Source organism: Maniola hyperantus, chromosome 16 (genome assembly GCF_902806685.2).
Source record: "Maniola hyperantus chromosome 16, iAphHyp1.2, whole genome shotgun sequence".
In the NCBI taxonomy this organism is placed as follows: Eukaryota; Metazoa; Arthropoda; class Insecta; order Lepidoptera; family Nymphalidae; genus Maniola; species Maniola hyperantus.
In genome coordinates this window covers 10,500,608-10,523,490 of record NC_048551.1, presented here as the reverse complement: position 1 = coordinate 10,523,490, position 22,883 = coordinate 10,500,608, and the positions used below count along the sequence as shown (strand labels likewise).

Here is a 22,883-nt window from a genome sequence, read left to right as displayed (position 1 = left end):
ATGTTGCTTGCGGAAAAGGATAGCATTAGATTTAGACCTGTTAATTTAGTTTAGTTTAAGAGATTGTGTACAAGAGAATCGGCCCCATTGTAGGGATTAAAATTGAATTTCATTGTAATTAAGTGGGTAAGGTACCAACTTAAATCGAAGTCTACTGAATGGAACTGTGTCTAAGGATTATCTCAAAGGTCTTATTAGATCAATGGCTTGACTAGACCGATTTTGATAGAACTTTTTACAGAATTATAGGACCTCGCGGTATGCAAATAGATAGTCCGTACAACTTTACCGACCTACCCATTTAAAAAGTTCTATCATTTGCACAATAGAAATACTTTTACTACGAGTAGACACTAGACACCTACACGATACATAGGAACAAATACTACGTATAAATAGATACATATATGTATGTACCTACCTACTTACTCTAATTAAAAGTTTGAAGTTCGTACCTAGGTAGATAGGAAAAGTATGTACTAGGCACCTAGATCCAAAATTGATTCCTATAATTTACCACACATCAACAGGTTGACCGGCTTGGCTTTGTGGTTTGAGTAGGTAGGTATAAACAATCGATTAACTATCGCACATAAATAATAATATTGATTGAGTAGTTTCGGCACCAAAACCGAACCGGCAAGGTGCGGTGCGACTTGCGCCTGAGTCCAATACACCGAAGTCCGAACTCCGAACACGGTGCACTGCATTCTTTCAAGAGGGAGAGGGATTGGGTTGCATTCTTAAAACTAGATTCCTTACCGATTCACACAAAACATCCACTAAAACAACACAGAAACCACTTCACTGTGTAGTTCACATACATTTATCAGTTCAAACTGTTTCATACACACACGAAAAATGAAAATATTTCCTGCACTTTTTACATCACTACCGAAAAATTGACACAAAAATAGGTACACGACCGATTAGGCGGGCGCATTATAAGCAAACTGGTTAGTTCATTCGACTTGTCCGTCCGACGCGGAATGCTATTGTTTTTGTCTCTTTCCTTTGTAAGGATGGGGTACAGTCGTCTCGTTTCCTCGGAGAAAGGCGCCAATGCGCGGGCGCCGACTTCTTCCTCCGGGATTCGAGTCTCAAGAAACAAAAGCTCTTTTGAAACAAGTTACTGGTTAGTAGTTCGACGCTTGGCATCAGGTGGCTGTCAAAGAAATTATGAGCATTGAGTTTGAGAGCCTAATAAATGGATAGGTAGTAATAAGGAATATCATTCTGATGCTAAATCACCGAGTACCTAGTAGACGAGCTTTCTTTCACTTTGATGTTTTGCTTTTGAACCTATCCAAAAGCCACAGACAAGTGGTCAGTGCCAAAAGCTCAAAAGGAAATTAACAAGTAGGTACCTACCTTCTTTAACAGATTTTAGATAGTTACCTACCTACCTAAAGAATAAATCTTGGAGCCCTGGTGTAACATAAAGTCACCCTAATTCGCTTCTTTTGGCCGTTCCCCGAAGGCATCGACAATCATGTAATCAGCTACCTACCGGCTCAGAGGAACGTTGTAAAAACATCTCGATGTATAGGTATAAAGCACACCTTTAATGGTCATGCGACTTTAATGAGGCTCATTACATATGAAACGAAGTATGGTGTATGTTGTGTAGGTATGGCAAACAATTATTTATTTACTAACGATTAGCCCTGACTTCGGACTGGTAGCCAAAGTACCTAGATATCCATAGATTTTTGTCAATATACAAGCAAGCCAATAGCGACAGGTAGAGATGGCAATAGGCGAGAGAACGCCCCGCACACCCGCGGTAAACCAGTAAGGGGCCGTTCACACAGACCGGCTCGGACAGAATCGGACGGTGCTCTTTTTTTCACACAGACCTCCGCAGCTCCGGCGTGCGTACGGTTGGAACTGGCCGAAGCGACCAAGCTTTTTTTTCACATAGACCGGCTGGAAGAGCACTGTATTGAAAGAGTACGCAAACGGAGCTGTTCGGCTGCGCGAGAGCGGAAGAGCGAAATCATACGTAGCCGGTCGGCTCCTTTTTTTTCACACTAACTCTTGCTTGTTTGCTCTCCGGCATTCTCAATAACAAAAGAGGTGATAATATATAAAAATAAACCTTATTTCAACTATCCAACACTCTATTTTAATCGCTATCGAAATCTGCTCTCCGGTCCGAGCCGGTCTGTGTGAACGGACGCTAAGGGTGTGCGCGGGTGGTGAACGGAAGGTTTCTCTTTCAGATATTAAAGTAAGTATAGTCAGGTTCGAATGAGACTGTAATTAAACACTACGCGGCCAAAAGTGATGAACATCGAACTTTAGAAGGAGATAGCAGATTTGTAGAGCACATGTCGCGGTCGTTGAGACCGACAAAACGTCATATGGGTCTGAGTGACAGAGACAACGCTCTACAAAGCTGAAATGTCATTCTAAAGGCCGATGTTCATCACTTTCACTGACAGGTCGAGATGGTAAAAATACCCGCGCTACGCTAACCCGGTGCCCAATTGCCACCCCGACCTGTCGCGAACTTCATCTTATTTAGTTCACACGATTTAGAAGTGATAAAAATATCTTCACCGGCGAGTATCCTGTAAATTAAAGCAACTAAAAAATAGACTTTTGATATTAACTTGAATGGAACTGAGCTGCAATAATATTTTCACAGACTTCCCGTGTATATTTTTTACTTGCACGATCTACCACATTCCAGGATTCATCTTGGACTCGTATCTAATATCTGTCATCTCGGAGGAATTCCTACCAACGTGAAACGGAAACGCGTGGTTTAACGACCTCTTACTTATATGAATATCGTTTTTTAAAAACCTAGCTTATGCTCGCGACTTTGTCCGCGTGGACTACACAAATTTTAAATCCCTATTTCACCCCCTTAGGAGTTGAATTTGCAAAAATCCTTTCTTAGCCGATGTCTTCGTCATAATAGCTATCTGCATGCCAAATTTCAGCAGGATCCGTCCAGTAGTTTGAGCTGTGCATTGATAGATCAGTCAGTCAGTCACATTTTCCTTTTAAATATATTTAGATAACAGGTTTTATTTTAAAGTAGACTATTAGAAATAATACGTATATTATTCTTTATTAGCTGACTGGATTTGTAAAAACCTAAAAATCCACCATGGGTGTAGGTTTTGAAACTGTTGAAACTCTTTTCCCAAAGACATAACTACATACCTTATAGACTTGTAGTACACGATAAGTCGAGATAGCAATCGTGGTGAGGATCCCAGCACAGCCCCCGTGCTAACCCGGTGCGGGATAGCGCGGGTGATGTGCGAGTGCGGGGCGTCCCCCCGCCTCATAGGTAGGTAATTAAAATAAAACCAGAATGGTTCATTTCATTAAATAATTTATTTTTTCATCGTTTGCGACTGGGTATTCAATATTCATGTCTATTACACTTTACATAATAGTTCACAGACATGCCTCTCTGACACAACTACGTCTAGATGTTACTGATAATACTAATAAATTCATTATGTAAGTAATTTTTAATAATTAAAAATCACTGTAGCACAGTTTAGCAGTCATACAGATCAGTAAGGATTTTATTATTTGAATCATTTATTTTGAATGTAGCATGCATTACATAAAAAGAAAACTAGCTGATCCGCCCGGCTTCACTCTGGTGAAATGTGATATACCTCTATATACATATATGATATAATATAGCCGAAGTCCATCTGGAATAATGCACCTTTTAAATGGTGGAATGTTTTTGAAATCGGATGAGTAATTTCAGATTACCTCCTACTTCCAAACTTTTCTTTTATGATTTTAAAACAAGCCGCGGGCGCGATGGTAGTCTTGATTTATTATACGTGCTTGTAATTTTCATTTCATAAGTAATTACATCACAAAAGTGTAAAATACACTAACTTATTTATTTTTAAATTAGGCCTCCAAGCCGGCGGCTTTGGATTATGAGAGTCATCATCATCAGCCTGTGGACGTCCACTGTTGGACATAGGCCTTCCATAAAGAGCGCCACCACACTCGGTCCTCAGCTTTCCTCATCCAGCCACTTCCCGCCAGCCTCTATATCGTCAGTCCATCGTGCTAGAGGACGTCCCACACTACGCTTGCTTAAACGCGGTCTCCACTCAAGGACTTTCCGGCTCCAACGACCATCGCCTCTATGACAGGCATGACCTGCCCACTGCCACTTCAGCTTGCTAATAGTTTGGGCTATGTCAGTGACCTTGGTTCTCCTTCGGATCTCTACATTTCGGATCTTATCCCTCAGGGAAACTCCTAACATAGTCCTCTCCATAGCTCGCTGAGCGACTTTGAATTTGTAAACAAGGTTTATGAGTACTTAAGCTAAATATTTAAACTAGAGTATTTAAATTCATGTGTAGTATAACAAAATGTCTTAGCCGTTCCCGAATTGTACGCTTGCTAAACTGGGTCCGTAGTCAGTTTCAGAGAAACCAAACATGCATTTCATCAAGTTACAGTTTAACATATTAAATTATCACAATACATAAAATTTTATAACAACGAAATTTATACTTACTGTAATCTCGCGAGTTCATCGTTTTTAATGGTCACTGCAAAATTATAATTGTAAAAGAGGGGCCGCTAGTATACATAAACATAAATAAATTATTAATTTAAAAACAAGGTTTATACATGTTTTTTTTAGTCAACCACAGAATTCAAAAATAGGTATAGAATTAGTAAAGGAACATGATTGAGTTTGCTGCACAATGTTTATAATTGAGCCAAATTGGATAAAGAAAGATCATTTTCGACAACATGGCGTTCTTCTTCTTCTTCTTCACTCTGGGCTGGTTTCCGCACTTAAACGTTTCCGTCTGTTGTGCGTGCTAAAATGGCGTTGTAAATGTATTAAAGATTTTATTGATGCTGAAATTTTGATCCTGCAAGGGTCCTGCATTTATGCCTGCTAAGGCTGCTGACAACTTTGTTAATAAACATTCTATAACCAATTTGGCTCAAGTATAGTGACATATTGTGCATTATTGTAAAAACAGACGTATTTGCATATCGTTACAGATTAATTTACGTTTTGAATTATTTAACTTTTAACTAAATTATCTACATTTTGCTTGGAACCCGCAGCCAATTGGTAGAGCACCACAGAATTAAATACTTTATTTAGAATCCTGTGTAGATTTGCAGAGCACCAATTTATCATTCTTTATTAATAATTTCACCTAATCGAAATCTCAACTTTTCATATTAAAATAAAACGTCATATTAATATTGTACATAAATAATATGCTGGCTTATTCTTTAGATATTATAATATCTTGATTTTTATTGACGTAGTATACGTTACTCAAATTATTTTAGTATGACGTACATATAAGGGTCTTCGCACATTACACAGACTCGCTTTCGGCATCAATTCAACAATATTAGAACTTTGAACTTTTTTTTTATTCAAATACAAATTAGCTCTTGACTGCAATTTACCATTACTATGCAGCCTAAGATGGAAACGGGCTAACATGGCGGGCTAGCCTCAATGAGTGGACAACGCATCGTCAACGTCATCACGTCGTCGTTGTCGTCACGTCACGTATAAAAATATTGACATTTAATTTGTCATTGGAAGTTATTGAAGCTGCACCAACGCAGGTTCAACGAATGGCCAACGGGTCAGTGATGACCATAACTGTACCAAACCTTACATTTCAATTTTCAATGCTTTATACTGTAAGTCGAGTCGAACTTGAATCGTCGTCGAGTGTGTAATGTGCGAATACCTTAATAATTATTATACGAATTATCGAGACTTAATATTCGTAATATAATTTTAATATAAAAAGTGACTAAAATTCAAATTCATTAATACACATGCCGATTTTACAATATAATAAATCACAATATGTGTCGAAGATTGATTTACCTATTCTTATCTTATTTACATGAAAATATAGATTTTTCAAGTCAATGAAAAATGAATCTTTTCTTATAAATAGACAAGAAACAAAGACCGATCATTGCAAATCGGTAATAACTAATAAGACCGATAAGCATTTATGAGTTGCTATAAACATAGTCGGCTCGGCACAGTCGGGCGGTAGATAGCAATAAGGTACGGCCATACCTGCGTATCATGAAGGCGGGATGCGGGAGCGTCCACGACGCGAATACGTACAGACAATTAAGGTGTAGTGCCGCGTAGGTATGCATGGCGCCATTAAATATATCGTGAGAGCTGCAAGCACCGCGCGGCTGATGTTCTCGCTTCGTACCTACTTGCTTTGGCCGTGCAGGTTTGGATCATGCTTTTCATTTATACGTGTAGATGAATGTTCAGTAAGTTTACAGTCGGCGCAATACCGTGGAGTGTGGAAATCTCTATAAGAGACCCATATCCAGCAGTGGATGTTTATTGGTTGACTAACTAGCTTATGCCTGCGACTTCGTCCGCGTGGACTACATAAATTTCAAACCCTTATTTTAACCATTTAGGGATTGAATTTTTAAAATCCTTTCTAATTTCCATAATAGCTATCTGTATATGCCAAATTTCAGCTCGATCCGTCTAGTAGTTTGAGCTGCGTTAATAGATCAGAGTAGATAGAATAGATCAGAGAAATATGGCGAGTCCTTTCTCAAAATTTATACATTATTGAAGTTACATCGCGGCGATTTTGTTATTCAATAAAAATTGCCGAATCCAATGTGCCGAATCGACTATGTGTATAGCAACCCTTATAAACATAGAGGCTTAAGAAAAGACCGTTGAAAAACAATAAGCGGCCGATTTGATTTGAGATTTAAGACTTCGATTGCAATGAGGCGTTCGCTTTTTGCACTAATTTATCACGATATCCTAAAGGTATAAACTAACTATAGTATATTTAAAGGTCCAAACGCACTTACGCGGCGCTGTGCAACGCGACAATGCGCAACGTAGCACGTAATATATCATTTATATGAGTTTGTATGGAGCAAACCGCACTTGAGCGACATATTTACAAAGTACTCTGTGTGAGCGACGCTGCGCGGCAAATACAGTTTATATGAGTTTGTGTAGAGGAAGGCACTGCCGTGCCGCGTCGTGTAGCGCAGCGTTAAGTGCGTTGGGAACTTATGTGAGAGCATAATATGAAATTCTAAATACAGTAGGGCGAGGACCAATTTAATAGATCACATTTGACACTTCACCAAAATTCAACAACGTAACCTTGTATTGGATGACTAGCTGATGCCCGCGATTTCGTCCGCGTGGATTTAGGTTTTTGAAAATCCCGTTGGAACTCTTTGATTTTCTGGGATAAAAAGTAGCCTATGTCCTTCCCCGGGATGCAAGCTATCGCTGTACCAAAAATCGTCAAAATCTGTTGAACGTGAAAGCCGTGAAAGGCTAGCAGACCGACAGACAGACACACTTGCGCATTTATAATATTAGTATGGAAGTATGGATGGCACACATTATATATTTAAGACTGACAGATGTCAAATGTGAGCTATTAAATTGGCCCTACTCTAGTTGTAATGGTATACTGTTAGGACGACTTTCTACAGAAAGCGAAGCGATGGAAAGCCAAAACGACGTCATTTCGATGTTAATAAGACATGGTTCCAGCGCAATAGTAATTTGCGTGACTTGTAACTATCGCTTCGCAAATCCGATGGAAAGCTGCCCTAACAGCCGACAAGGACAGATACACACAAAATACACTGTAGGTAATGAAACTTATTATGTAATTAAGTTAAGCCTCAACACATAGCTTCATTAAACTAAATCTCTAATCAATAATGTTCCAAGAGCAAGCGGGATATGTGCAAAGAACTTGATAATAGCCGAAAGGTTTATATTTTGGTACCTTTAGAATTTAGATACTCAAGTGAAACAAAGACACGTCTTTAAATAGCTTTTTTCGATTTTTCTCATAAAGTGGCTCTTATTTGGCGGTTTGTTACAGGTCTACTTGTATGTTATTTATTACTATTTACTACACATATTATGTGTGCCAAAATATTGTTGCTCACTGTTGGTCGCATGCACTATTATTATTATAGCACAAGTACGGTAATATCTTACGTAGTGAACAAAATGGACGCCAAACTGAACAGCTGTTTTGAAGTTGCCATCTTTTATTGAATGACTATTATCAAATCCAAATCAGTACTTTCCACCAGCTCTGGCTACAAATAATGGTAAAACATGTGAAGGAACCACCGTGTTACGTTGTGCTTTAGGTAAATTCAGTACAAAAAGAGAACACACCACACCCCTACAGTAGATACTCAGAGTAAAAAACAAATTAGACTAAATAAATTAACTTATTTCCAACACATCACCTATAACTCGGAATGTTCTGCCTCTTCATTGTGTTCGTCGCCAATTTGAAGAATTTCTGGAGCCTCCTCATCTACAGAATTACCTTCCTCATCTTCAGTAACTGGTTTCTCCTCTTCAGCCTTCGGTTTCTCTTCTTGGTTCTCTGTTTTCTCTTTCTCTGCTTCTACCACTGTTTCCGTTTTATTATCACTCTCCGTTTTAACCGGTTTCTTTGGTTTCCATATTTTCATCTTGTTGAGTAAATACTTTACTTCTCTATCCAAAGCCGCCATTTTCTCCCTAATGCTATCGACAGTTAATTTGATATCTTCGTTTTTCTTCAACGCATTTTGCTCTTTAATCGATTCTTCTAACCAGTTTTTAGTTTCCTCTATCTTAACTTCGAGTACTGTAATTTCTATTTCAGTGAAAACATCTTTGTCGGAATTTGCCTCTTTGGTGAAGTTTTTGGCCATTTTTAGGAATTCTTGGGAGCTATTCAGCAGTTTTTTGATTGCCGCTACTGCATCGGGTCTTTCTCTGTGTTCCCAATGTTTGTAGAGTATGGAGTTAGTCTTTTCTTTGAGGGAACTGAGCTTTTCTTCAAACTTCTCAGTTGGTGCATCGTATCCATCGTCGTATAGCCACTCGGATGTTTCAGAACACAACTTTTTGATTTCCTCTATAAGTTCTGGAGTTCCACATTCAGCATATTCCTCCATATCGATTTTCAATTGAATATCAACAACAAAAGCTTCCAAGTTGTTCAAAGCAGTTTCTCTTTCTATACGCTTTTTATCAATGTTGTTCAAGTCAGTTATCTTCTTTTTAGATTCCTTGAAATCTTCCGGTGATAATGGTTGCAGAGTCAATATCTGTTCGTCTGTTTTGATTGGCTCCTTAAGTACAACAATTTTCGGTTTCGGTTTACTCTCCGCTTCTGTTGCGTTTTGTTTCTCGGACACTGTTTCATTGGCTTTAGATGTATCATTCTTTGCTTGTTCTTGGGATTTATCTTCAGGTTTTTCTTCAAGCTTTTCTGGGGTTTCTGAATCAGATCCGAACAACTTGCTTATGGTACTTCCTATTTTGGATAGCGTGCTATCGTCATCTTCTTCTTCTGTCACAGTTTTTTCAGCGACAAATTCGACGTTAACTAAGTTAAGGATGCCGGAATCGTCGAGATTAAAGTGTGCCTTAATGCCTTTATGTTCTATATTATCGCCTGAATTCTTAGCTAAGGCTTCGCTAACACCGCTTAGTACGACTTGTGATAGGTTCAACGTGCCAATATTTTTTAATTCAGTTGAGGGTATGTGGTCTAACTCAGCATAATTGACTGTGAAAGTGAAGTCATCTGTGTGTTTGTTGAAAGTGATAACCTTCTTCTGTGGGTAGGGATTCATAGGTCCGAAGAGTGTACGCTTTATCTGCAACAAAGTTATATTATTAACTAAGTATTTAAGAAACCGCTGCTCTATGTTTTTACGAAAATCACACAAAGATTGCCAACTGTAAGAATTTTAGAATAAATTGGGAAGGATAGAGACTAGAGAGAAAAGAAAGGGAGAGTCATACAATAAAAACATCTTACCAACTCCTGAAAACAAATAAAGATATGCTTTAAGAACATGTCACGACATTACAAAGCATTTTATTTTCAAAACTGATTGTCTATAAATTAAAAAGCTTGTATATAATAAATCCCCTTTACAATGATTAATAAATTCTAAAGTAAATTAGTGCCTTGCATATAATGTTATTGATGCCCGATATTAATAACAATGAAATTAAAAGTTTTGTGTATAAAATAAAAATCACTTTAACTCCTTTTTACCCAACTACGGCAAAGCCAAAAGGAAGGGTTATGATTCATAATACTAACCAGTCTGTCGTTGCCATCGACGTGGCGAGTGAATACCACTTGTATTGGAAGGACTACTGCGTCGCGGACGTTCAACGGAGCCACCTTGTAGCCCGTCGCAAGGGATGCAGCCCTACAAACACAAATAGAGAACTTATAGAGATAATGCTATCGCTATCCTGTCTACATTTTTTTTCTTTTTCTCTGTATTGTTACAACTTTCTGGTAAGTACAAATATTCTAGAAATCTCAACAACGCAATGGGAGGTGGTTTAGAAAAAGAAAGAAAGAAAGAAAATGCATTTATTTGTTGATGGTGTCACAGATAAAACCAAAGTACAAATGTAACATTTTCATCTGTGACACCACCCCAAATGGGTGTAAATCTCAGCATAATGTCTTGAAACTTGGACCTAGGAACCATGTCATAGATTTAAAAAATAATAACTGCATTTAAAGATTTTCAAAAATCTCTCATACAAGAACCTGCATTTTTCCCCAAAAAATTGTTACCTATTGATTTTACTGTGGAAATCCTGGTCATCATCAGTCAAACACCACTATTAGTTGTGCTTTACCTGTATACAGCTCCAAGTGTAGCGGCCTCATCAGCGTTGATAGACCGCGAGAGCTCAAGTCCAGCGGCTGAACGTAAAGCTTCCTGTACGGCTGGTACGCGGGAAGCCCCACCGGCCACTATAAGTCGAGCTCCGGTGCCAGACCCGGCGGCCGCGGCTATAGCGCGCTGGATAACGCCAGACACACGTGGCCAAAGGTCAGAGCATAGAGCTTCAAGCTCCGCTCGGCTAACCTATTAAAAAGTTCGAAATTCAGGACCAGATTTTGCTTGGTTTGACCTATTTTGACATAAAATCGACTTTTGTGTGCTACTTTGATGAATATAATAATGAGAGCTTACGGACATCAAAAAGTGTCCGTGAAAATATCGCCTCATTTAGGCGATTTATACTCTATAATGGCTGAACGCAGTGCAGTATTAAGCAGTGTGTCCTAGTGGTTAGGACATCCACCTTCTAATCGGAGGTTGGGGATTCGATCCCGGGCACGCACCTCTTAACTTTTTGGAGTTATGTGGGTTTTAAGTAATTAAATATCACTTGCTTTAACGGTGAAGAAAAACATCGTGAGGAAACCTGCATGCCTGAGAGTTCTCCATAATGTTCTCAAAGGTGTGTGATCAATCCGCACATGGCCAGCATGGTAGACTATGGCCAAAACGCCCCTCAGAGAGGCAGACCTGTGCTCTGTAGTGAGCCAGTAATGGGTTGATTATGATGATGAATGGCTGAACGTGGAAACAAACTATTGGACGTGTCCGTAAGACGCGGCTTAAGGTTCCTTAGTTCTTCAAGGTTACCTAGTTCGATAGGTTGCCCATTTCAGTGTATATTTTACGATCCAGATACTGATAGTTTGTTCCCACCTTAATTCTCAACATCTAAATCTGTACAAAAATATTTTTTTTTAATTTAATTCCTTACATGACTCATCAGTCATGGCAGTTCTGCATTGCGAACAACAAATTTTTAAATTGTTTTAAAAACTTACCAAATGTTTAAAATCTTTGTCATCGAGCAAGCTTTCAATCTGCGCATAGTGTTCAGAGTTGGCAGACAGGACTATCTTCAGTCGTTCAGCCTCTCGCAGCAGCTTCTCCATGGCGCGTGGCGACGCCCTGACGTCTCCGCCTCCGTTCGCTTCCCACGCCTTTATTAGGAGCTCTCGAAGACGTAAAGTCATTTCTAATCCGCCGAGTGTTCTGTGGAAAATATTTTTGAAGATGCCTTATCTCACTTTACATATTATGAATTTGAAAGTTTGGAAGCTTGTTACTGCTTTATGCAAAAAAAAAGCATTGGGGGCTCCAATGTATACGTCCCGTAAATTGCAAAAGCGCGTGGCCGCCATTTTAGTGACGTCAGCTCTAGACTGAAGTTTCGAGCTGATGGTATATTTTTACTTAAATATACGTCAAATGACGTCATTTCGATGTTAATGAGACATGGTTCCAGCGCAATAGCAATTCCGGGACTTTGTGTGACCATCCATAATTTTTTTTGTAATTTTTTTTTGTCATTTATGGAAATGGTCTGAAATAAAACATCATTCTTCTCAATTAGAACCTAAGAAAATAATCATATTAGTTTACCTGTCATAGCCAACGCCAATGACTTGCATCTGTGGCACAGTCTCAACGTAGCCCTTCTCCTTTATCTTCACTGTCTTAAATTCCACAAGTGCTGCCTTGGTGGACACTGCACCCATGTCGAAGAACAGAGCGTACCAGGCGGTTTCATTGATTTCCTATAACAATGATTCCCAGCAAAATGAGAATATGAACAAAAACTAAATTCCATACAAAAAATTTGGACCGTTATAGTACTGAGAACCTAAAAATGTACTAAGCTGTGTGAAACCACCCACACTCCACTCCCAATTTTTCATCAGTATGGTTGTAGTCAGACGTCTGTGTATACCTATCAATCAATACATACAAAAAACCAGTCAGATGCGAGTCGGACTCGCATAAGAAGATTCAATTCAATTCCCAATTATTGGCTTTTAGGTGTGCCAGCTGGGCACAGAGATACGAAGGTTTCATACCATCGTACAAAATGAAACTCTTTTATCTAGAAAACTTGTATTAATAAATTATTTTTTTTGTGAACACATTTTAATTTTTCTTTTGTGATGTAACCATAAATTCACACTTTTCCGATTTTTCCCTTTACTTGTACCTTTATAATTCTAGGTCAACAGGAAGTACCCTATAGGTTTTCTTGACCAACATGACAGACAAACAGACAACAAAGTGATCCTATTAGGATTTCTTTTTTCTTTTTGAGTAAAGAACCCTATAAATTCAAATCAGTTCAGAAGTCTGAGAAATCTGTGTACCTACATATAAAAATATTGTTGATGTAAGTGTATATTTATGTGTATTAATTACTTCATACATTACATAGATGTTTTTTATTGATATAATGTTGTATTATTGTACTGAATATAATGTTATATTATTGTACAGCTTACCTTCCTCCTAAATATCCCATAGTTGATAGCAATGGCCGTGTAATCATTGATCAGCTGCAACACATTGAGGCCAGCAAGAGCGGCCGCCTCCTTCATAGCTCTGCGCTCAGCTTGGTTGAAGAAGCCAGGTATTGTGATCACACATTCAGTGATTGGTTGACCTGCAAAGAAGACTTATTGTAGGAAAAGCTGACTGACTGACTGACTGACATAGCTCAAATTACTGGACGGATCGAGCTGGAATTTAGCATGCAGATAGCTATAATGGCATAGATATCTGCAAAGAAAGGATTCTTGAAAATTCAATTCCTAAAGGGGTAAAACAGGGGTTTGAAAGTGTAAGTCACGTGGATGAGGTCGCGAGCATAAGCTAGTAAATACATAAATATTTTTTTTATTTGGGACCATGGCACAAACACAGTACAAAAGACAGAAACATACAGAATAAGATCACAAACAAAAAAATAGTCCCATATTTGCTTTTTTTAGGAACTGAATTGCAGTTCCTATGTAACTGTTATTTGCTTTCATTAATTTCCCAGAGCGGTGATAGCCTACTGATTCTGACTGAGCCTCTGATTTTTAGAGTTATATGTTTTAGTTGTATAGTTTTGTTGATGGTGAAGGAAAACATCGTAAGGAAACCAGTATGCCTGTGAGTTATAATAATCCTCCATAATGTTCCCAATGGTATGTGCAGTCTGCCAATCCACACTGGGCCAGTATTGCAGACTATGGTGTAAACCCTTCTCATTCCGAGAAGAGACCCATGCTCAGTAGTGCACCAGCGATAGGATGATGATAATGATGATGATTAATAATCATAATAATCATAATCATTTGTTTATTTTGCTCAGATATGGTGGGTACATGTATATTACTTACATGGGGTCATAAACATTAAAAAATTGCAGAAAAATGTTACCATGACTGATCTCAGCAAAGTCCTTAGCTTTAGCTAGCAGCTGAGCAACCAGCTCTTCGGGTGTGTATCTAGTTTTATCATCATGCACAAACTCAGGGGTGCCTCTGTCTGTCGCCACTATCTCATAGTATGGGAATTTATCTCTGAAAATAAAACATTTTATTTTATTTACTGTGGAAGCTGTGGTAGCCTTGTGGTTAGGACGTCCACCTTCTAATCGGAGGTCAGGGGTTCAATCCCAGGCACACACCTCTAACTTTTCGGAGTTATGCGTTCAATCAATTAAATATCATTTGCTTTAACAGTGAAGGAAAACATCGTGAGGAAACCTTTATGCCTGAGAGTTCTCCATAATGTTCTCAAAGGTATGTGAAGTCTAGCAATCTGCACATGGCCAGTGTGGTAGACTATGAAAAAACCAAAGCCAAAACCCTTCACACTTTCAGAGACCCGTGCTCTATAGTGAGCCGGTGATGGGTTGATCATGATGATGATGATTTTATTTACTTACAAATCTTTACTGTACAGATATTAATTGATATAAAAGAAACTACACAGAAGGGTGGGAAGGTGGTCTTATTGCTAAAGCATTTCTTACAGGCAACCTAGTATTAAATGTAAAACCGCTTTGATATACTTTACTTTACTTTTAATGACTGTTTGCTTATTAAATTAATTTACAAGTATAATTAACTTTTCTATGAAATCTAGAGGAGATTTGTGTCAAAAGAGGACAACCTCAAGCACAAATTAGTGCTGGTGTTACCAATTTTTTAGAATAAATGATGTAAGATAGAATAATTAATTAATAAGAATAGGAAATTAGTAATACTGTTATTCATGTAAAGTAATACTGTTAGTTAGTAATATTATGTATAAGTAGATCAGAGAATAAAGACTGTTTTATTTTTATTTATTACAATATACTTCTATCTATCACCAAGAGAGTGTAGAGTCTACTCTCAACCATAGACTCTTGGAGAATGTCAGCTAGGCCGGGCACAGACTATCAACAAATCTCACCTAACACTAGTATAATGAAAAGATTTAGCTATCCAGAGAAAGTTTATAGATTTAAGTGTTTATTATTTAAAGCAATGATAGTGGTTTAGACTTCAGCTTCCTATTTAGGAGGTCCAGGATTCGATTCCGGACATCCCTAATTCATCTAATTGTAAATGTCTAATTTTCTGGCAGTTATGAGTTTTGAGCAATTATCACTTGCTTTGAAGGAAAACATAGAACCTACATGCCTGAGAGTTCTCCATAATGTTCTCAGTGTTAAGTCTGCTAATCGACACTTGGCCAGCATGGTGAACTATGACCTAAACCTTTTCATTCTGGGCAGAGACCCATGCTCAGTAATGGGTCCGCGATGGGTTAAGATGATAATGATAATATTGAATTGAAATAGAATATTTCCAATTTGTTTAGTGAAAAGGCTCATTACAAAAGAAATGAATGAAATCTGAGATTTGAGCATTTTCTTATATCACAGCTAAATAAATATTCAGATGTGATTTAAGAATAAGAGGTTAATAATCATTCTATTGCAAGACACCTTTCTTGTAGCCCAAAACATAGTAAAGTAACAATTTTGTGATAGCCCATTTCTTATTGGCGACAGGTTTATAAAACATCATTGTACTTTTACTTATCTATAATATTATTGTACTTACCTATAAGATTGGACCATAGGATGATCATAAGGTTTTCCAAGTAGATCCAATAAATACTTGTATGAATTTTTCGGGAACCTTACTCCAACTGTTACAGCGTCCTCCCCGAAAGTCCGCGTATCGTCTCTGAACGCAACTACAGCGGGAGTTTTCCTTTTAGACTCTTTATTGAGCACAATCTCCATAGGTACTCCAGGTGATACTATCCCGATCTTCATCCATTCTGAGCCAAAATCTATGGATATGACTGCCGCCGCATCAACACTTTGACTTAAAAGTAGCGGAAACAACACCAGACAAACTGCACTGAACATTTTCTGTAAGAAACACGTAAAATTTAGGTTTACATAGAACGCCGAAAAATCGCCTGGCGGTGAAAGGACTGCCAATCCAACCCATGTTTTGGTAAAATGTATGCACTTACAATAACTAGGGCCATTTTCTTTCACAAATTCTCATCCAGTATCGAAGTCCTGTGTATTCCGTCTATTTAAAGTTTAAATATTTAGAATGTCTAGTACATTTTGATTTAGCAAAGTGGGCCAGCTACTTTAGTCCACGTCAAGTTTAACGTGTTTTCTTCTTTTTGGTCAATGACGTCAATGACGTTGTTTGGATGTGGATGTTGGCATTATTTAAGTTATTTTCTCTACTTTATGGAACTAAAGGTCTATGTTCACAACAACGACTCAGTCGGGTGAAGGTCGAGCGACTCGGGTCATCTTGGTTCGGACCATGTCCAGACCCAACCTAACCGGACTATACAACAGCACAGCAAATAATTAGTCTATGTTTTAATCTCACGCCTCCTGCTCACGCCATATTGTGACGTCAAATAGCGAGACAAACAATCCCAAACCAAATTATATTTATTACTTTGCAGTAATTGGTTAAATAAATTATCTGATCGCCCCGAAAACAAAGCCCTTTTGTTTGATACAGCATAACTAATTAAGCTTGAAATAATTAATGCACTAAAAAACTTATTCAAAAATAAAATTCAGATGAATTCAGATTTTAAAGTCAATACATCATCGATTTATATAGATAGGCCCTAAGAAGAAAAAATACGTGCTCAAAAAGATGCAAAAGTGGCTCCTCTCCTCTTTTGACATCAGTCGGCCGCATGCGCTTCAACGTATCTGTCGTGATTTTGATTTTTAAAAATTCCGTCGTGCGCAGTCAAATCTTGCATTTAAAACGTTCGAATATTAATTAAAAAAGATGGAATAACATTTCACAAGTAATTAACTATATCATTTTCTTATTTAATTTAGCGCATAAGCTGAATATTTTTAAAATTTAGCTATGATTAGAAATGTGCATTAAAATATCGTACGATTTCATCTAGAAAGAATGGAGTCGTGTTATTTTTTTAAAGTAAAACTTTTTATACGTGTATGAAAGACTAATTAATTATGATTATGTATTTATTTGCCTATGTATATATATGTTTATATGTATTTAACTATTTAACGCTATTCGCATTCGAAATTCGAAATTATGAAACATGACCTTTCATAACTACTTAAGTATTATTAGATTTCTTTTGTTGTTTTGTCCCTTTCGGGTATACGCGTTTGACAAGTCTCCTTATCTGCCTTATTCTTTTTTTTTTTTTTTTTTTTTTTTAATGGCGCGCGGCTGCACCAAGCGGGCGCAATTTACTTCGCCAATGTCGTGTGGAATTGAAGAGACACGATACGAATGGTTGGTGATAGCTGGGAAGAAGACTATCTATTAATTTGGATAATTTATAAGTAGCAGGTTTTTTCAAAGAATAATATATTATTGTATAGGGTTAGTTTCAGGCCTGGAACAACACAATTATTAGGTACACAAAATACACACTATATTACATAAATATTTACAGCTTAATATTATTATATTTGACATATTTACATAAGAATTTACAGTAAGGACTAAAAACAGACATTAACAAACACTCAACATTTACTGGACGGGGAAATTTTGGAGGAAGGACATCATAGAGGGGGTGAAGAAGTTTAGGACAAGAAAAGAATATATGGGAAATAGTACCTTCGTCTAAGCCACATTCACACAGGGAGTGATCTCTAACTCTGATCTTGTGCAGATGGACAGGTGTGCAGGAATGACCAAGGCGTAAGCGACATATCGTGGAGGTAACCCACCTGTCTGCGTATCTATGGGAGAAGAACCATGGGCGCCTTGGAATATCCGGTTGAACTGAGGCATAGAATTTACCTTTAACCGATTTTGATTCATTCCAGTATGTGTTCCAGGACTTGTCCAGATATGTTTTAGATAATGCACTCAGATCTTGGGAAATGGTTTTAAAATGTTCATGGGAACCCGTTTGTACAGCAGATTTAGCGCAAGAGTCAGCCGTTTCGTTGCCTGCAATGCCAGAGTGACCTGGAATCCAGACAAGTGTTAAAGCTATTCCATTTTGATGACAGGAGAACAGAGCTTCCCTAATCTGTAGAATAATGGGAAATCTTGATTTACTCCTGAATGGGTTTTCCTTAATGGATAACAAGCAACTAAGAGAGTCAGTAAAAATAACAGTTTGTTTCATGTTATGGGAGCGGGTAAACAGGATTGCTTCTAATAAGGCAATGGCCTCTCCTGTAAACACCGAAGACTCAGGAGGGCATTGGAATTGTAGAATTATTTTAAACCTGGGCACCCAGCAGGCTGCACCGACACAACTTTCTGTGGACATTTTTGAAGCATCGGTGTAGATAAGAAGATGATTTGACCAATTTTGATGAACTAAGCTTTGAAATTTTGAGTTAGTATCAGGGGCACCTTTGACCAAACCAAGATCAGTAACCACAGAGGGATTGAATACCAGGGCTTCATATGATGTGGAGAATAGAGGATTTTTTGATAAAGATAACAAGGGATGAGGGAGATTGGTAAACTTACGGAAACTATCCAATAGGTAGGAGGAAGGATTGCGTGTGCTAAGGACTTGTGATAACTGGTCCAATTTGGTCCACAATGGGTGAGAGGAAAGCTGTAACATTTTGCTGACAAAGCGGTCACATAGGTATTGCCGTCGGAGATGTAAAGGAGGGTCAACACATTCAACCTGTAGAGCGTTAGTGGGGGAAGACTTCATTGCACCCAGAATGATTCTGAGGCAACGGTACTGAATTTTATTCAACTTCTCAGACACAGTTTTATTTAAGGGGTCTAATACAAATGAGCAGTAATCAATGTGACTACGAACCAAAGCATTATATAAGAGTTTGAGGGAGTAGGGATGAGCACCCCACCAAACTCCCGCCACCGCACGTAGAACATTGATGCCCTTTTCACATTTATTAATTATATATTCGGTATGAGCCAATCCGTTCAGTCTGTAATCGAGAATAACTCCAAGGAACTTTGCCTTATCTACCAAGTTGATGAGTTGACCCTCATAATAAAAGTTAAAGTTAGGGATAGATCGCTTCCTCGTAAACACGACTGCTTGGCATTTAGCCACTGACAAAGATAGGCCGTGGTCAGAGAGCCACTGCCCTAGATAATACAAAGCAGAGTTAAGACATTGGGATATTTCCTCTACAGAGCCTGAGCTATGATAGAGGACGATATCGTCAGCATACTGCAAGATGTTACAAAAATTATTTACAGACATTTCTAGATCTTGGGTATATATGCTGTATAGCAGAGGACTGAGAACAGAGCCTTGGGGAAGACCTTTCCAGACTAGTCTGGGGGGGAGAGTGGATGACTGGTGTTTTACCACAACTGACCTGCCAGCAAGCAGGTTACATATGAAATGTGATATCCTCGGCGGTACACTCAGCTGGTGCAGCTTTTGCCTGAGCAACGGAAGAAGTACATTATCATATGCAGAAGCTACATCGAGAAAGACACCCACAAGGTATTCACCCTTACCAAAGGCAGTTCGAATGTCTGTAGTGAGTATACTGAGGCTGTCTGCTGTACTGAGACCCTTGCGGAAACCAAACTGCGAAGGGGCCAGTATTCCTCTGCTTTCCATTATCCATTCCAATCGGTTTTTAAGGAGGACCTCCGTAACCTTCGCTAATGTGGACGACAGTGCAATAGGCCTGTATGAATTAGGGTCTGAAGCTTTTTTCCCAGGCTTAAGAAGTGGGATCACTATTTGGGACTTCCAGGAATCTGGGATTATTCCTTTTTCAAAAAAACCGTTAATTAAATTTAGATAGCGATGTTTAGAGTTTTCATTTAAATTTACCAAAAAAGAGTAGGGCACACCATCTTCCCCTGGGGTTGAGTCTTTTAGCCCACCGAGAGCAATCTGAAGCTCTGAGAAGGAAAAGAGGGCATCCATTTCGCCCATAATGGGTGCTGGTGTAAAAACAGGGAATTCGTCCTGATGGGGAACAGACGGAGGAGCAAGTTTGTCAGCAAAAGTACTAAGCCATTCAGAGGGATCGTTAGAGCTTGGATCGGAGTAGTTAAGGGTTCTGCGGAATCTTCTTATGTTTAACCAAACAATCGAAGAGGGAGATCTAGGGTTAAGTGATTCGCAGAACTTAGTCCAGCCAAACTTTTTCTTTTTTGAAACCATTCTTTTTGTTTTGGCATCAATACGCTTATATTTAATAAAATTTTCTTCTGTCATATGAGCTGAGTACTCTTTCTCTGCTGCCACTCTCTGCTTGAACAAATCTTTGCATTCCTCATCCCACCAGGGAGGGGAAGGCAAATGATTTGAGACAGAAGGATTTTTACGGGGAATATTGAAGTCGGCCGAAGAAATAAGAGATTTGACGAAGTGATCATAGTAAATCAAGAGGTCACCATCACACGGAAGATCAGGTAGAGAGTCCATCAGGTCATCCACGGTTTGAGCATAGCGGGACCAATCTGCTTTGTGCAATTTATATTTTAACAAGGGGTTAGGGCTGGGGGAAGGAATTGTTCTATTATTCATAGTTAGGATGATAGGGAAGTGGTCGCTACCATAGGTACTAGGAAGAGTTTGCCAGGATAGCTGAGATGCAAGAGAAGTTGAAGAAAGAGATAGATCTACTGCAGATTTTGGGTTCTGATTGGGGTAAACTCTGCGAGTCGGGGAGCCATCATTTAGGATACAAAGGTTCATATCCTCAAAAATGTCAACCAACGACGGAGCGAACCCGTCACAGTTATAACACCCCCACAAAGTGTGGTGGGTGTTAAAGTCACCCATAATCACAGTCGGACTGGGGAGAGAGGAAAGGATACTTTCAATTTCTGGAATCAGGGAGGGGGTTGGGTGAGGGATATACAAAGAGAGGAAGGAAATATTTACAGCTCTCACAGCAACAGCATTAATCTGATTACTGTGAGAGGGGATAGGAATTGAAGAAAAGGGGAGATTGTGCCGAATGAATAAGGCACTACCTGCATAGCCGTCATCCCTGTCATCCCGCAAACAGAAGAAACCAGGGACCCGAAATCGGGCTCCAGGCCTCAGCCATGTCTCCGAGATGGCAACTATGACAGGACTATGCAGGTTAATTAAGAATATAAGGTCTTGTTTTTTGGAACGGATGCTTTTACAATTCCATTGAAGTAGAACTGTTGGGGCCATTGTTTAAAATATTAAAGAGACGGGATAGGTTTTGGGCAACGTTGGGCGGTAATGGGAGTTCGCTGCATGGAGCAACGATGCTTAGGAGCAATGCGGTAAGGTCTTCTAACATTTTTCCTTGGGATAGCGGAAAGTCGGGTTGGCTGTTGCCAAGAGCACAGCCATTGGGTAGGGAGGAAGATGGGTTGTTAATAATTGATTCATGTGCCTGTTTATTGTAGCCCTTCGGTAAGGGGGCACGGGGACGAGGAGAACGAATAATTGTTTCCCGGTATGATTTTTTAGGAGTAACACTGGGACGAGATGAGTTTGTAGGATGGGGAGGACGGGGAGAGAATGTAGGAGTTGAGAACAACTCCCTAGTCATCTCAGCATATGACCTACGGACTGGGGGGAAACGTGCAGATGCCTCTATATACGAAATGTTGTCTTGAGACATGACAAGCTTAATGCTTTCCTGGCGGGAAAACTCTGGACAGTCCTTATCTGACGCGAAATGGCTACCTGAGCAATGCAAGCAGGTAGCCTTTTCCTTCGAAACATCGCAGGACTCACCTGTATGGGGCTGGGCACACCTGTAACACCTTGGCTTAGACCTACACTGTGATTTAATGTGGCCAAAACGGCAACAATTTAGGCACTGAATGGTCGGGAATTTGTAAGACTCAACAGGGAGGGACGTGTAAAAGGAGAAAATTCTTGAGGGGAGCGTCTGGCCTCTAAAGGTTACAACCACCGACTGGGTGGGCACCCATTCAACACGACCTTCAATGGTATTTTTACGGTTCAGGCGGCGGGCTTTTAAAACCTCGCCACAGCCAATCGGTAGTTCAAGGGATTCGACGAAGTCCCCCATAGACCAGTCTATAGGAACACCCCGCACTAGACCCATCCGAGTGATATTGAATGTTGGAATGTTGGCCTTATACTTTGCCAACGTCAAGATCTGGCTTGCTAGGAAGTCATTGGCTGCTAACGCGGTTGAGAACTCTACGCTGACTCTATTGCGGCCAACACTTTTAACGCCGTCTTTAATGATGTGACTGAACTTGTTATGGTGCAGAAACTGGCCAAACTGCAATGCTCTAATTGATGTGGCTGCGGATGGGTCCGAGACCTCCTTCGAGACGTGGACTATGAAGGGACCTTTGTCATCCCTACTGTAACCTTTAGGGCCTTCAGAAAATGAGGGATGGGTGTATACAGAATGCACAGCTGCATGGGGAGGATTCAACACCGTTCTTTTTCCGCCTTCTGCGGCAGGCTCATCGATATCGACAGGTCGCTTCCGAGAGGAAGCCGCCTGTCGAGAAGCGTCACACGCGTCTCCGTTCCGCGACCCATCAGGGTCCGGGGGCTCCGGAGGTGGGTCCACCTCCATTCCCATCGCACCGAGTTAGTCCCACCACCAAAAAACACTAGTTAAAACGCAAAAACTGGCTACTTTTTAACAAGAAAAACAGTCCGAAAAACGCCGCACGTGTGTCAACAAAAGCCAACACAGACGAAGCTGCCTTATTCTT

At 39.4% G+C, this 22,883-nt stretch overlaps 2 protein-coding genes and 1 long non-coding RNA gene across 3 annotated transcripts in view; all 3 read right to left on the bottom strand.

Annotated features, from left to right (window-relative positions):
• Positions 1-938, bottom strand: part of boi (brother of ihog) — a 56,857-nt gene extending 55,919 nt beyond the window's left edge. The window contains exon 1 of the mRNA XM_034977039.2: positions 763-938. The gene's annotated coding sequence lies outside the window, so the exon portion shown is untranslated. The remainder of the gene's footprint in view (positions 1-762) is intronic.
• A 6,603-nt stretch (positions 939-7,541) lies between these two features.
• On the bottom strand, positions 7,542-16,391 carry Grp170 (Grp170 co-chaperone). Its single transcript, XM_034976708.2, has 9 exons — positions 16,222-16,391; positions 15,798-16,114; positions 14,119-14,261; positions 13,194-13,354; positions 12,310-12,464; positions 11,709-11,919; positions 10,718-10,950; positions 10,161-10,272; positions 7,542-9,705 (listed from the first exon to the last, which is right to left on the bottom strand). Exons 1-9 carry the CDS (start codon positions 16,234-16,236, stop codon positions 8,296-8,298), a joined length of 2,757 nt encoding a protein of 918 aa, XP_034832599.1. The 5' UTR covers positions 16,237-16,391; the 3' UTR covers positions 7,542-8,295.
• A 1,137-nt stretch (positions 16,392-17,528) lies between these two features.
• Positions 17,529-22,864, bottom strand: LOC138403442 (uncharacterized). The gene is made up of 2 exons (XR_011237701.1): positions 22,805-22,864; positions 17,529-17,610 (listed from the first exon to the last, which is right to left on the bottom strand). It is a non-coding gene; the product is annotated as an uncharacterized lncRNA (long non-coding RNA).
• Positions 22,865-22,883: the final 19 nt, after the last annotated feature.